Genomic DNA, 12,695 nt, shown 5'->3' with positions numbered 1-12,695 from the left:
TGAGGTCTCCGTGTCTGAGTGACCCTTTTTCATTCCCTGGGCTCTTTCATGCTAACACCTTACCACTCAGACGTCATCCCCTGTTCAGTAGGCAGTGGCTCCATGAACAGACTTTATTGACTTCAGCCATGGGTGTGCTTTGGTGGGGTACATAGAGGGGTTTGACAGGGCTATGCCCTGGGGACCAGATTGGTTCTGAGGGGCAGAAGGCCATCCACCCACTCACATGGCCGCTCCAGGAGTGTCTGCCACAGCTGCTTTTCCTCAGGTGTGGAATCCATCCAGGGCACTTGGAGCCCATAGCTGCTGCCTGGAGATGGGTGGGCCAGAGTGAAGGGTGCTGTCCCTTTGGACACCTTAGGTTCCCCCCCAAAAGTTTTTTGTTCCAGATTATGCTCTGTACCCAGTCACCCCCCCAGTTCTTTGAAGACAGTTTAAGAAAGGGAAGCAAAGCCAGGAGTGGTGGTCCCGGTACTTGAGAGGCCGTGGCAGGCAGATCTGAGTTCGAAGCCAGCCTGGCTTACAAAGTGAGTCCCAGGACAGCCAGGCTGTTGCACACACACACACACACACACACACACACACACACAAACACACGGAAAAGGAGGTGTCCAAGGCCACCCCCAGGAACCCATGCCTCCAAGTTTGACTCCCCTCCTGGCCCTGCTCTGCTCACCTGTACCAAGGCTGAGGCGTGTGCCCCCCAGCTGGCGACTGGCCAGGGCACCGTGGTCCCACAGGGAGAGCTCAGCACAGGCTTGGCGTAGGTCGGCAGGCCCGAAGCCATCATAAACCATGGTGTGGTTGAACACAGGGCTGAGGCTTCGCCGGATCACTCTTGTGCGTTGCCGGCTGGCCCGACTGTCGTCAGGTAGCACTGAGCTGGGACAGGTAAGAAATAAGGGCTGGTAGTAAGTGACCCACCCCTTAACACTCCCTAGCTAAGCCAGCCAGTGACCATGGCCTGTCCTTTCATATGTCCCTGTTCCCCTGGCCCCTGCCTGAGACCAGCCCTCTCTTAGTGGTCGCTCTTGAAACTGATGACGACTATTCCCGGGATCCCAGGATCCCAGAGAGAAGTTTCTGAACTGCGATTCTGCTATTTACCAGTCCGATGACCTCCAGTGTCCCCTGCCCACCCCCTTGAGTTTCCAAAGCCTCTGAACCATTCTGCAGAATGTTCCTCGGATGTGCGGTAACAGAAAACCCAAACAGGAACCCAGAGTCAGACTGACCTGCCTCCGCTTTACTTCTTGAGGGTAAGGTAACACCCAGAAATGCTTAGAGGTTCTCCAAAGCCTACTTTGAAAACCACAGGGCTGACGGTGTAACTCAGTGGTAGAACACTATTTGGGGTGCCTCTGAAGCATTTTGGTCCCCAGCATGGTGAAAGACAACCACAGTGAATTACAAGTCCAGGACCAAGCTCCATAGCTTGTCCTTCCAAGGTTTCCAAGAAGGGGCCCTTGTGGCCTTCGGGTTGTGGTAGTGCTATGGGTACACAGCCTCCACAGAATGCAGCCTGTACTAGCTGATTCTCTGTCAGCCTGACACAGACTAGAGCGTGGCTCTCAGCCTTCCTGACACTGTGACCCTTTAATGCAGTTCCTCATGTTGTGGTGACCCCAACCAAAAACTTATTTTGTTGATGCATCATAACTGTAATTTTGCTACTGTTATGACTCATAATGTAAATATCAGATATTGTGACCCTCAAAGGGGTTGTGACCCACAGGTTGAGAACCACTAGGCTAGAGCCCTTTGAGAGGAGGGAATCCCAGTTAAGAAAATGCCTTCGTGTCAGGTGGTGGCCGCACAGTCCCTTAATCCAGGCATTCAGGAGGAGAGGCAGGTAGATCTCTGTGAGTTCAAGGCCAGCCTGGTCTACAAATTGAGTTCCAGAACAACCAGAGCTGTTATACCAGAGAAACCCTGTCTCAAAAAATTCCAGCAAAACAAAACAAAAACTATGCCTTTATAAGATTAGGCTGTGGGCAAGCCTACAGAGCATGTCCCTAATTAGTGATTGGTGTGAGAGGGCCCATTCAACTGTGGGTTGGGCAACCCGTGAGTTGGCTGTACTGGGTTCTCTAAGAAAGCAGCCTGAGTAAGCCACGAGGAGTAAGCCAGTAAGCAGCTCCTGCCTTCAGGTTCCTTTCCTGCTTGAGCTCCTGTCCTGACTTCTTTCAATGTGGGAGTATAAGCCAATTAAATCCTTTCTTCCCCAACTTGCTTTTTGGTTATTTTTGGTGTTTCATCTCAGCAAAAGAAACCCTAGCTAAGACACAGTTCCTCAATTCCTCTGACCCCAACTTTTATTTTTTATTTTTTGTAAGACAGGGTCTTGCCAGGCAGTGGTAATGCACGCCTTTAATCCCAGCACTAGGGAAGCAGAGGCAGGTGGATCTCTGTGAGTTCGAGGCCAGCCTGGTTTACTAGAGCTAGTTCCAGGACAGGCTCCAAAGCTACAGAGAAACCCTGTCTCAGGGGGGAAAAAAAGAAGACAGGGTTCAGGGTCTTACTCTGTCATCCTGGCTGACCAGGTTATCCTGGAACTTACAGAGATGCACCTGCCTCTGGCTCCCAAGTGCTGGAATTAAAAACACATGCCACCATGCCTAGCTTAAACCTTTAAGACAGGGTCTTATATAACCTGTGCAGCCATGGGTGACCTTGAACTGACCCCTCTGCCTCCACCCCTAGTTTAGGTAGTTTGTAGGGAGCCAAGCCAGGACTTCATGCCTGCTAAGCAAGCACCCCACCAGCTGATGCATGACCCCAACCCTTTGCCCAGCTGATCACTTCCAACTGATCTGGGTTGGAAGGACGGGTTGGTCAGAGGTTGGGAGCAGAAGGAAGGTACTGAATGACATGTCACGCTGCCTCTCACCATTGTATGTAAGTGTCCAGGGATCCTGGCCGCAGTGGCACGAGGCCCTGAGCTTCCTTTACCCAGAAGTGTAGCTCCCCACTCAGAGGCTGTCCTCCTCCTGTGGGGGACACTCCAGTTCAGACCACCACCTCATGGAACAGGTCTCTCACGTCCCAGGGGCCTGGCCAGCTTGGCCTCTCACTTACCCTCTGAGCCGGCAGGGATGTACTTGAGGGACAGAGAGAGCAGTCCACGGCTGGGAAGCTCGTCTGGAGATGGGGGAACCTGAGAAAGCGGGAGGTGGGCCTTTCAGTGGTGAAACAGGCCCTGGGGCATTGTCTCCAGAGGAGGCAGCTGGGACAGGGTGGTTGAGAGAAAAGTACTGTGACAGGGCTCAGCTGAGGACAAAGGGGCATCCTGGCTGGCAAGCCTTGCCTAATGGTAACAACCAGTATGAGGCCCAGCAAGGCTCTGTGGAACCTTCTGCAGGTTCTTGGTGGTCCGCGGGGTAAAGGTGTGATGTCTGTGATCGCACACCAGCCCTTACCCGGGGCTGTAGGGGGAGCCAGGTAGCCTCAGCATCCCAGTTCCACGTGTCTAGGGGTACTTCGACCTCTCCCAGAAAGATGTTGCGACCCAGACTTTCGCGGTGCCACACGGACAGCTTCAGTACCCGTCCTGGGAGATCAGCCTGCTGGACGGAGTGCTAGGGACAGGAGGTGAGTTTCAGTGGAGCCGGCTGGAGGCCCCTGGCATGGCTGTGGCATGCCTGTTGACTGGAGCTGGTCTCCCCACACTTCTTGCGAAGATGGAATCCTGATTCTAGGTTAACTAGGGTCTCATTACCACAGCCCAGCACAAATTGCCAGGCTTTGGATTGTGCTAACCAGCAGCGGCCGGGTCATTCTGTCATTCCCCTCACAGAACAAGGTCCAGAACCACCAGCGAGATTAACTGGGTGGACCCTGCCACTCACGCAGCCACAAAGGGCAACCAGTTTTTTTTCAGGGGGCGGGGAGGGGACGACAACACCCTTGTCGCCTCACCCGCAGAGTCTCGTTGAAGATGGGGTTCAGATTCCGTTTCTTCACCGACGTCTTGCGCTTGTTCTGCTTATCCGGGAGGAGGTAGGTTTTCACGTAGCTGGATGAGGGAGGTGAAAGCTGGAGGTAAGAAGGGGGCCCTTCCAGAACCATCATCCGGCTCTGGGGGCTCCACGTGAAGCCCTGGTGCTAATCAATTAACAAGTATCCAATTTAGCATGCCTCCCAATAACACTTTCGTGCCCATTTTGAAGAGGAGAAAACCGAGGCTGAGGCAAGTTGAGTGGCAGGCTGGGTCTAGGAGTGCCCTCGCGCCCCCCGCACCCGCCCCAGCCCCCTGCAGCCCATCTGCAGGGTAGTCACTCACGGATCGGAGCGGCGACGCCTGGCGGCCGCCAGTCCCTGACACTGAATCACTTGTACTCGCAGCTCGGCAGCGCCCGGCTCGTAGCGCAGTGCGAAGTGCACCGAACCCCGCACCTGCACGGTGCCAGCCTCAGGTTCCCCCGACAGACTCATCAGGCTGCCGCTCAGCTGCGGGCGGGGCGGGGTGGGAGGTCAGGGTCCCAGGCAGGCTTCCCACCGCAGGACTTGCCTGGGCACCCCGCCCAGCCCCTCCCTAGTCCTTCACCGTGGAGGAATTGAGGCTGGACACAGAGGAGCTGCTGCTGAGCATACGGTTGAGGGAAGGGCCGAGTCCTGGGGCCTCTTCCCCATTCTCCTGGATCTCGGAGGTCGCCTTGATCTGGAGAGGGGAGACGTGATGGGGCATCCTCTACTTCCCTGGACCGTGCAGGGGTCACCGACAGGTCTCGTCCCCGGGGCAGACACATTCTCGGTCTGGAATCCGCTCCCGGTCTTGAGAACAGCCGAGCTGGCTACTCCCGCCTACCTGTGCTGCAGAGGGCCAGGACTCCTGCTCCGCCCTCGGCTCAGGATCCAGCGCCGGGTCTGTCTCTGCCACCTGCACACCCCCTTGGTCGGGGGTTGGTGGGGCACAAGCTACTGAGAGAGCCCCTCTCCTGTGTGTGTCCCTAAGCAAACCTGGAGGAACTTGTTAAGAACTCTAGTCTCCTGTTAGCTTCAGGCCCGAAAGGTGACCTGGGACTCCCCATTGCGGGTGGGAGGGCAGGGAGAAGAGGAAGGAGTACATGGGGCTGAGGGTCACTAAACACTGCCTCTGATCACCTCAATATCTTTTGCTCCCCAGCTCACCCTCCCACTCACCTTCCTGAGCCTGGGGCTCCTCCTCATGATCTGAAGTCTTTGAGGCTACATATGATGAGGGAAAATCAGGTCCCTGAGGAAAGCAAAGGGTAGAGATCATGATGGGGGTTAATGAGGAAGGGGTCAAGGGTTATGCTGGGGTCAGAGGTCAGAGACTCCAGCCAGCTCACCTCAGTGTTGGAGCAGGGCTGCCCTCAGGGCAGGGCTGGCTACCAGCTGCAGGACCAGTCAGGCCTGTACTTCACACCCTGGCATCCCAGGGCCTGTCCCTCCTGATGTGCCAGCCTGACTCCTAGGTTCAGTTGGTGGGGCGGTAACATCTGAGTCCCTGGCCTCAGCCTCACCTGCTTTAACCCAACCCCATTTTTTTTTTTTTTTTTTTTTTGTAGTAGGCTGGCTTCACGCCTCGTGTGTGGTGAGGATGAGCTTGAACTCTGTTCCTCCTGTCTCTACCTTCTGAGTGCCGAGATACAGGTATTTGCCTCCATGCCTGGTTTATATGGTGCTGGTTTTTTTTAGTTTTTTGAGACAGGGTTTCTCTGTAGCTTTGGAGCCTGTCCTGGAACTAGCTCTTGTAGACCAGGCTGGCCTCGAACTCAGAGATCTGCCTGTCTCTGCCTCCCGGGTGCTGGGATTAAAGGCATTCAACACCACTGAGGCCTTATTCTTTGTGGCTGGCTTTACAATTGCCTTAGAGACTTGGTCCAGGCCACAGGTTGATCAAGGTGGTGAAGCCCTGAGCATAGAAGAGAGCTGTCCAAATCCCCAGATTCCCAGTAATGGGGGTTCCTTCCCTTGCATGTATCCCCATTTGGAACCACAGTGCGCTTGCTATTGGCTTATCCAGGCGCTGGGTACTCACTTGGGCCTCGCTGTGTCTCTCTGGAGCAGCCATCTCTATGGAGACCCTAGAAGGAGGGAGCCGGGCTTTTCAGGGCTGGGCAACTCTGGCAGTCCCCTCTCCTCTCTATGCCACCTCCTCACCTCGGCTCTGGCTCTTCCTCAGCAGTGTCTATCCCAGCAGCCTCTGCCTCACCATCACTTCCCAGAGTCTGGTCTCCTGGGTTTAGGAGAGAAACTCTGTGAGCCTCCATTCTCCGGATGCCCCATAATGGCCATGGCCCACGGGAGACGCCCATCCACCTCCTATAGCCCGCAGAGGGCGGGGCTACTCAGACACTGGGGGGGGGGCAGGACTAGAACCCAGAGCCCAGCCCTGCCATTTACAGTCTGCACCCTTGGCTTTCCAAAGCTCCCCCTCCCTCCTCACCCCTGGAGGTCTTCTTCCTGCGGATGGAGGCCCTAACAAGGTCAGACCCAAAATGGGCATGGTGATGCCGCTGGGACCGCGCTTCCTGGAACCAGTCCCCCGTCAGGATCTTCAGCTGCCCGGGGTCTGCCAGCGAGGCTCGGAGCTTGCTAGAAGATAATGGGGGACACAGCTGTCTCTACTCACCCAACCAGCCTTCCTGAAACTCACAACACACATGACCCTTGTCCTGGAGTCGCTCAGGCTACTGAGGGGACAGAATCCAGACTAGAAAGTTCAGTGATGGAGGTAAGAGGACCTTCTGTGGGAACCCAGGAGGGCTTCCTGGAGGAGCTGACCTGTGACTCATTTCTTTTTTTTTTTTTTATTTTTTTTATTTTTTTTTTGTGACTCATTTCTTAAAGGCTAAATTGGAATTCTCTAGGTTTAGAAGCATAATAATCATTATTCATGAAGTGGTTATTGTGGGCCATGCCTGGTAGTTTATCTATCACACATGTATGTGTAATGTGTGTATAGTGTGCATGCATGCGTGTGTGTTCCCATGTATGTGGTCACATGCATGTGTGTTTGCATGTGGAGGTCAGTAACTGAAGTTAGCCCATCCTTCTGTAACTTAGCTACATATAATATATATGTATATTATATGTATATGTAATATGTAATATGTATATATATATATTGAGGCAAGGTCTCTCACTTGCATTTAGAGCTCACTGATTTGGCGAGCTCAGTCAGACAGCTTGCTCCAGGAATTGCCCAAGTACTGGGACTATGGGTGGGCCACCATACTGCCCTGGCATTTCCATGGGTGCTGGAGCTCTGAGCTTCTCCTCGCGGCTATGCAGTGAGCACTTTACCCATGGAGCCATCTCCACGGACCCTTTGCTCTGTTTTAGCTGAGAATGGTGAGGTTCAAGGTCAAGGCAGCAGCCCCAGTTTACACAGCGGCCCTGACAGTGCTTGTCACCCTTGCGGTCCTAGGCATCTACTGCTCTTCTGGGGAGGGGGGGAGGAGCATCTTAGGCTTGGAAGAGCACTCGGATTTGGGAGCACTGCATGGCTAGAACAGGTTTATGGATATCTGGGTGGGGCTTATAGGGAAATGGATGAGATGGGGAGCTGACAGGGACCAATCAGGGTGACCTGTAGACTCACTTAGAGGCTCTGACGCAATGTTCTGAGGCTAGGGAGGGGCCAGCAGAGTATGAAGGACAGGTGATGTCTGTCCACCAAAGTGTCCTGTCCCAAGGTGGAAAGCCCAGAGACAGGGGGACTTGAGGGAGGACCTGGGACAAGTTTGGAGTTGGCCAAGGTCAGTGGAAACCAGAGAGTCAAGCCAAGAACCACCCAGACGCAACATGCAGCCTCCAAGGACCCTGAATCCCTTCCTTCTGACTGGTGGCTGTCCTGTCTCACCTGACCCGTCCCTCCTCCAGTTGGCGCAGGCGGGCATCTCGTTTGAGGACATCAGCGATGGCCTCCTGCTCCTCCTCTGTCAGGAAGCTGAGGTCCAGCAATCCCTCAGCGTCAGGTTCTGGCCCATATGCCATGGGGAGGGAGGGCAGGGCCCAAAGCCTCTCCTGAGACGTGTGGCCTCTCTGGGGCATCAGCTGGGGTTGTGCCCCAGCTGGGCATATGTAACTTCCTGGGGATAGACCACAGGTCAGTATCTTCTCAGATACACAGTGCCTCCTGGAGTCAATGGTCTGTCCTCTCCCAAGCACACACACAAGTTATAGAGCAATCAAAGGAAGGCCAGGTCAAGGTGAGGTAGAGTGTGGGGGATGCACTTAAAGAAGGATACAGGGCACATGCCCCTAAGGACACACAGAGAACCACAAGCTAGAGCACACTGACACATGTACCCGCTGTTCTAGTCACAGTTGTATGGGCACAAGGATACCTGGACAAAGACAGGACTGTCCCTGTCCCGAGGACGGGACTGTGCACACAAACACAAGAAACCTGAACCCAAGAGCTGTGCACAGTAAATCTTTTTTTAAAAATTTTTTTTGAAGATTTATTATGTACACAGTGTCTGTCTGCATGTATGTTTACTGGCCAGAAGAAGGCACCAGATCTTGGTTGTGAGCCACCATGTGGTTGCTGGGAATTGAACTCAGGACCTCTGAAAGAACAGTCAGTGTTCTTAACCTCTGAGCCATCTCTCCAGCCCACACAGTAAATCTTAAACCTGTACACAGTATGTCCACACAAAGGAGACAACTACTCACAAACAGGTCCCTGCATATTCACAGATCTTGCCAGCTTCTCTCTCTCTCTCTCTCTCTCTCTCTCTCTCTCTCTCTCTGCCCATTTAACCCAGCTGTGAACGGGAAGTCAGTACTTTGCACACGACATAACCTGATTGTTAGTGAAATGCACAAATATACCTGCACAAGCACGCAAATGCACACCCAGCCTTCTCCACTGCTCACGCTTAAGCCCCTACCCAGGGAGCCTCCCAACCCAGCTTGCCTCTGCCTTCGCCTCCCTCCACCCTGCCCTGGCCCATTTGGCCTTCCTGTCTGAGGCAACCTCCTCCCCAACCTCACCCCCAACTTCCTCCCCCCGCAAGGTAACCACAGCACCCAGTTCCACTGAGGCCACCCGCCCTGGGACTCCCCGATAACAGCACTACCCTCTTGTTTGGAGGAGATTCTGAGCCCCTCTGATTACAGGGGCTCCCCAACCCCCAAACTTGGCTGGAGGCCCCAGGTGGCAAAACAACTCATGCCCAGGCATCACAGCCACTCCGGAAGGAAAACATTGCCAGCTGAGAGGGGCGTGTAGACGTGGCAAGGGCCCAGCACTCAGTAGTGGCCCTGGCCTGGCCTCACTGGGCAGTCTCTCCTCTCCTCCCACCTCTTCCATGCCAGGCCTCCAGGTGGAGTTGAAGTGGGAGTAGAGCAGCTCAGAGGCAGGTCCTGGCTTGTGCCTGTCTCCTCCTGCCCCTGTCCCCTCCCAGCTGAGTCAGTGGCCAAGCCTAGCAAGCAGGTGTCCTCTCCTACCCTGCTTTTCCTCCGGGGGGGTGGTGGGGGGGTTCTGCACATCCGCATCTGTATAGCTCTGGGCAGTTGCCTGTGTGCTGCCAGTGACTGTTTCCCAGAATGGCTGTGCTGGAGGTGCCAGCTAGGAGGGCAGCTTGGGACTCTTCTGTGGCATGGTGTATGAGCATTGCTGTCTTGTGCTGAACCGCTGCATTAATAGGGTGGACTTGTCTGCAGGCCAGGCGATGGGATAGCATCCTAGCCTAAGCACTGTGTGGTTGTACCATACTGTATGTCACCAAGGAGTGTTGACGGTATGTGCAGCGACTTTCTGGGAGATAGTGCCGTGTGGGTGTGTGCATTTCTTCCTGTGTGGTTGGCCAGCCCAGGCTGTGTGGTGGTGGTGTACCCTAGTGCCCCTGGGGACCCCCAGATATGTATGTGTGTGAAAGCGGAGGGATATTTGCCAGAACTGGGCCTGGCCTTGTTTTGCAAGTCTGCCCCGTCTGGACTGTGGGCCTCCAAGCCCAGGTTTTCTCTACCTCAAATTCCTTCTCTTTCAGAGGCAGATCAAGCTCCTGGTGCCCCCCACCCCATAGTGACACCATGGGATAGACCCTTTGGTGACAGAAAGTATGTCAATCTGTCTGGGCAGGCCAGAGTCATAGACTTGCTCGCACTTCCCCCACCCAAAGCTCCCAAGGTGCCAGAGTATGCTCAGGACACCAGGTGGCAGTGCCTGTCCCTTAGACTACTGGCAGGAGAGGTGTGTTACCTGGAGGGGTCCAGAAGGGAGGGCAACTTCGAAGGCAACTCCAGCTCTCCAGGAAGGAGTTCAGAGCCCAGAAGAGCAGTGGGTTGAGGAAGGCTGACTGGCCCAGCTGCAGCTGCCCCAGCCCTGAGGAGGTGGAGGAGGAGGAGACACCTCAGCAGGGCCTGGTGCAAAACCGGGCCTGGACTGCAGCTCCCCAGGTGCACTGGGGCACCCACAGCAGCTGTCAGAGCTGCCAGGGCCAGTTTTGCAGGTCCCTGTGGCTGTGGCCCAGCTGTACTGTAGTAGATTTCCCCTGTAACCAAAGGATGCTGCACCTGCAGGGCTGGCTCAGGGCCTTGGCTGGTCCATCTGTGGAATGGGTAGCAGACCCTCTCTGCCAGAGGGCCAATAGAAAACTGCTTTGAGAGCAAAGTTAAAAAGTTTTCTAAGAGCTACAGTAATGGGAGGATTACAGAGGAGTTGCCACTAAGACTATGGAGTTGCCCCCTGGCAACCTTGGCAGGGTCCGTATGGCCTTGAGCAAGTTTCTTAACCCCCCTGGGCAATAATTTCTTTCTATGCAAACTGGAGTGGGACCCAAGAAGCACAAGTGCCTGGTACAGCTGCTACATAGGTGCCTGGTACAGCTGCTACACAGGTGTCTGGTACAAACAGCTGGTACACAGGTGTCTGGTACAAACAGCTGGTACACAGGTGCCTGGTACAGATGGCATGTCATAAATGCCAGGTGTCATCTCTCTAACAGACCAATGCCCATGGCCATTTTAGCACCTCTGACCATCCACATTCACAGAACAGCCATGTCTCCTCTCCCCCTGAGGCTCCTCCCAAAGCCAGCTGAGGAGCCCACATTCTCACTATCAAGTACCACATCCTGCTTAGGAGAACCTGTTTTGGGACCATGATCTGTGACTATCCACATTCTGGTCTTAGGTACTAGAGGCCACCTCTATCCTTTTATTTATGTGTATAAATGCTTTGACTACATATACATATGTGAAACACGAGTGCTTGGTGTACAAGGGAGCCAGAAGAGGGCGTCAGGCTCTGGAACTGGAGTTATAGATGGTTGTGAGCCATGTAAATGTTTGGGATCCCAGTTCCTCTGGAAGAGCAACAGGTGCTTCCCCTCCTTCCCCCCCCCCCCGCCCCCCGGCCCTTTTTGAGACCTGGTTTTTCTGCATAGCCCTGACTGTCCTGGAATTCACTCTGACTAGGCTGGCTTTGAGCTCACAGAGATTGCCTGTCTCTGCCTCCCAAGTGCTGGGATTAAAGGTGTACACCACCACCTGACCTTTGGCCCCCTTCTAAAAATTTTTTTGTAAAATCTTTTATCTTCAAGCATACCATGGAGCCCATGTGGAGGGAAGAGGGCTTTGCAGGAGCCCATTCTCTCCCTCCACCTTTACGTGGGTTCTAGAAACTGAACTCAGGTCTTGGCTGTACGTGCTCTTACTCTCTGAGCTGTGTTTCTGGCCCTCAAGTTGGCTGGTTTTTAACTGTTTTTATGTATGGGTGTTTTGTCTGCATGTGTTTGTGCACTAGATGTGTGCCTGTGGAGACCAGAAGAGGGCACTGGACCCCTTGAGCTGGAGTTAGATGTGAGGCACCACATCTGGAATCTGAACCTCTGGAAGGGCAACCATTCCTCCAGCCCCACACTCTGGATTATTTCTGTTCTGGTTTTCTGATGGCTGTGAGCCACCATCCTCTGGCGGGGCAGCCAGGGCTCTTAACCTCCGAGCTGCCACTCACCTTCTGACTTGTTCTTGTCAGTCCTATTTTCAGTTTCTTTTTCCTTATCTAAGTTGGTTAATAATCATTCTTGGGTTTCACCACTACTGAGTAAACCCCTAGATTCATGTACAGGGATGGTCAGCGAAAGCATGCTTTTACATAGGCACCTTCCACTGGTGTCCCCTGTGGAAGTGGTCAGTGGTCACCTGCACCATCGTTTCCCCCACTGGACGTGACCAACAGCAGGCTCCTTCCTCAAGGATGCTTCTCTGGCCCTCCTCCCATCTCAGCACCTGGAAGTTACCCAATCTTGCCAGTTTTCAGGCTCAAGTGTCCTTTCTAGGTGGGGCTCTGCTGGTGTTTGGGTCTCTTGCTTCCTCTGAACTTGGACAAGTTATGTGGGTGTCCATTGCTTCATCGCCCACATAGACTGATAGTGCCTGCCTTACAAGGCTGTTGAGGTTACATAACCAGGCTCCACAAGGGCCAGTACAGAGGAAGCATTTTAGTGCTGGGGATGGAACCCAAGGCCATGCTAGACAAGGGCTGCCATTCTCCTTGGCTTACTCCAACTGTGCACTCCTGGCTGAGGAAACCGGTCACTCCCAACCCCAAACATATTGCCAGATATTTCCCCATAGGGAAGAAGATTCCTTCTAGAAGGAAATTTGGAAACTAGACCAGAAATGGCAGGGACTGCCCACAGCCTGCGCAGTGGCAGAATTTAAAGGAATGCAGTGCCCCAGAGCTCCAGTTGGAAAGACTCAGACATGTTGTT

The 12,695-nt window shown here is 54.1% G+C and overlaps 1 protein-coding gene across 1 annotated transcript; it reads right to left on the bottom strand.

The window, feature by feature from the left end:
- Window positions 1-140: 140 nt before the first annotated feature.
- Window positions 141-10,270, bottom strand: Sytl1 (synaptotagmin like 1). The gene is made up of 15 exons (XM_038333396.1): window positions 10,181-10,270; window positions 7,832-8,060; window positions 6,413-6,561; window positions 6,127-6,202; window positions 6,005-6,050; window positions 5,143-5,215; window positions 4,808-4,890; window positions 4,547-4,660; window positions 4,283-4,449; window positions 3,919-4,015; window positions 3,420-3,578; window positions 3,079-3,157; window positions 2,891-2,990; window positions 677-882; window positions 141-310 (listed from the first exon to the last, which is right to left on the bottom strand). The coding sequence occupies exons 2-15, from the start codon at window positions 8,020-8,022 to the stop codon at window positions 171-173; spliced, it is 1,680 nt and encodes a 559-aa protein (XP_038189324.1). The 5' UTR covers window positions 8,023-8,060; window positions 10,181-10,270; the 3' UTR covers window positions 141-170.
- Window positions 10,271-12,695: the final 2,425 nt, after the last annotated feature.

The sequence above is a fragment of the Arvicola amphibius genome, chromosome 6 (genome assembly GCF_903992535.2).
Source record: "Arvicola amphibius chromosome 6, mArvAmp1.2, whole genome shotgun sequence".
Lineage (NCBI taxonomy): Eukaryota > Metazoa > Chordata > Mammalia > Rodentia > Cricetidae > Arvicola > Arvicola amphibius.
This window is presented reverse-complemented; position numbering and strand designations above follow the sequence as displayed.

What these genes read in the sequence shown, in the direction of transcription:
- Sytl1 (XM_038333396.1), bottom strand. Translation starts at nt 8,022, where the DNA reads ATGCCCCAGAGAGGCCACACGTCTCAGGAGAGGCTTTGGGCCCTGCCC. An exon ending in CTGGAGGAGGGACGGGTCAG is followed by an intron (nt 6,562 to 7,831) that starts GTGAGACAGGAC and finishes ATTATCTTCTAG; the next exon opens with CAAGCTCCGAGCCTCGCTGG. An exon ending in CCTGGCCCTCTGCAGCACAG is followed by an intron (nt 4,661 to 4,807) that starts GTAGGCGGGAGT and finishes TCCCCTCTCCAG; the next exon opens with ATCAAGGCGACCTCCGAGAT.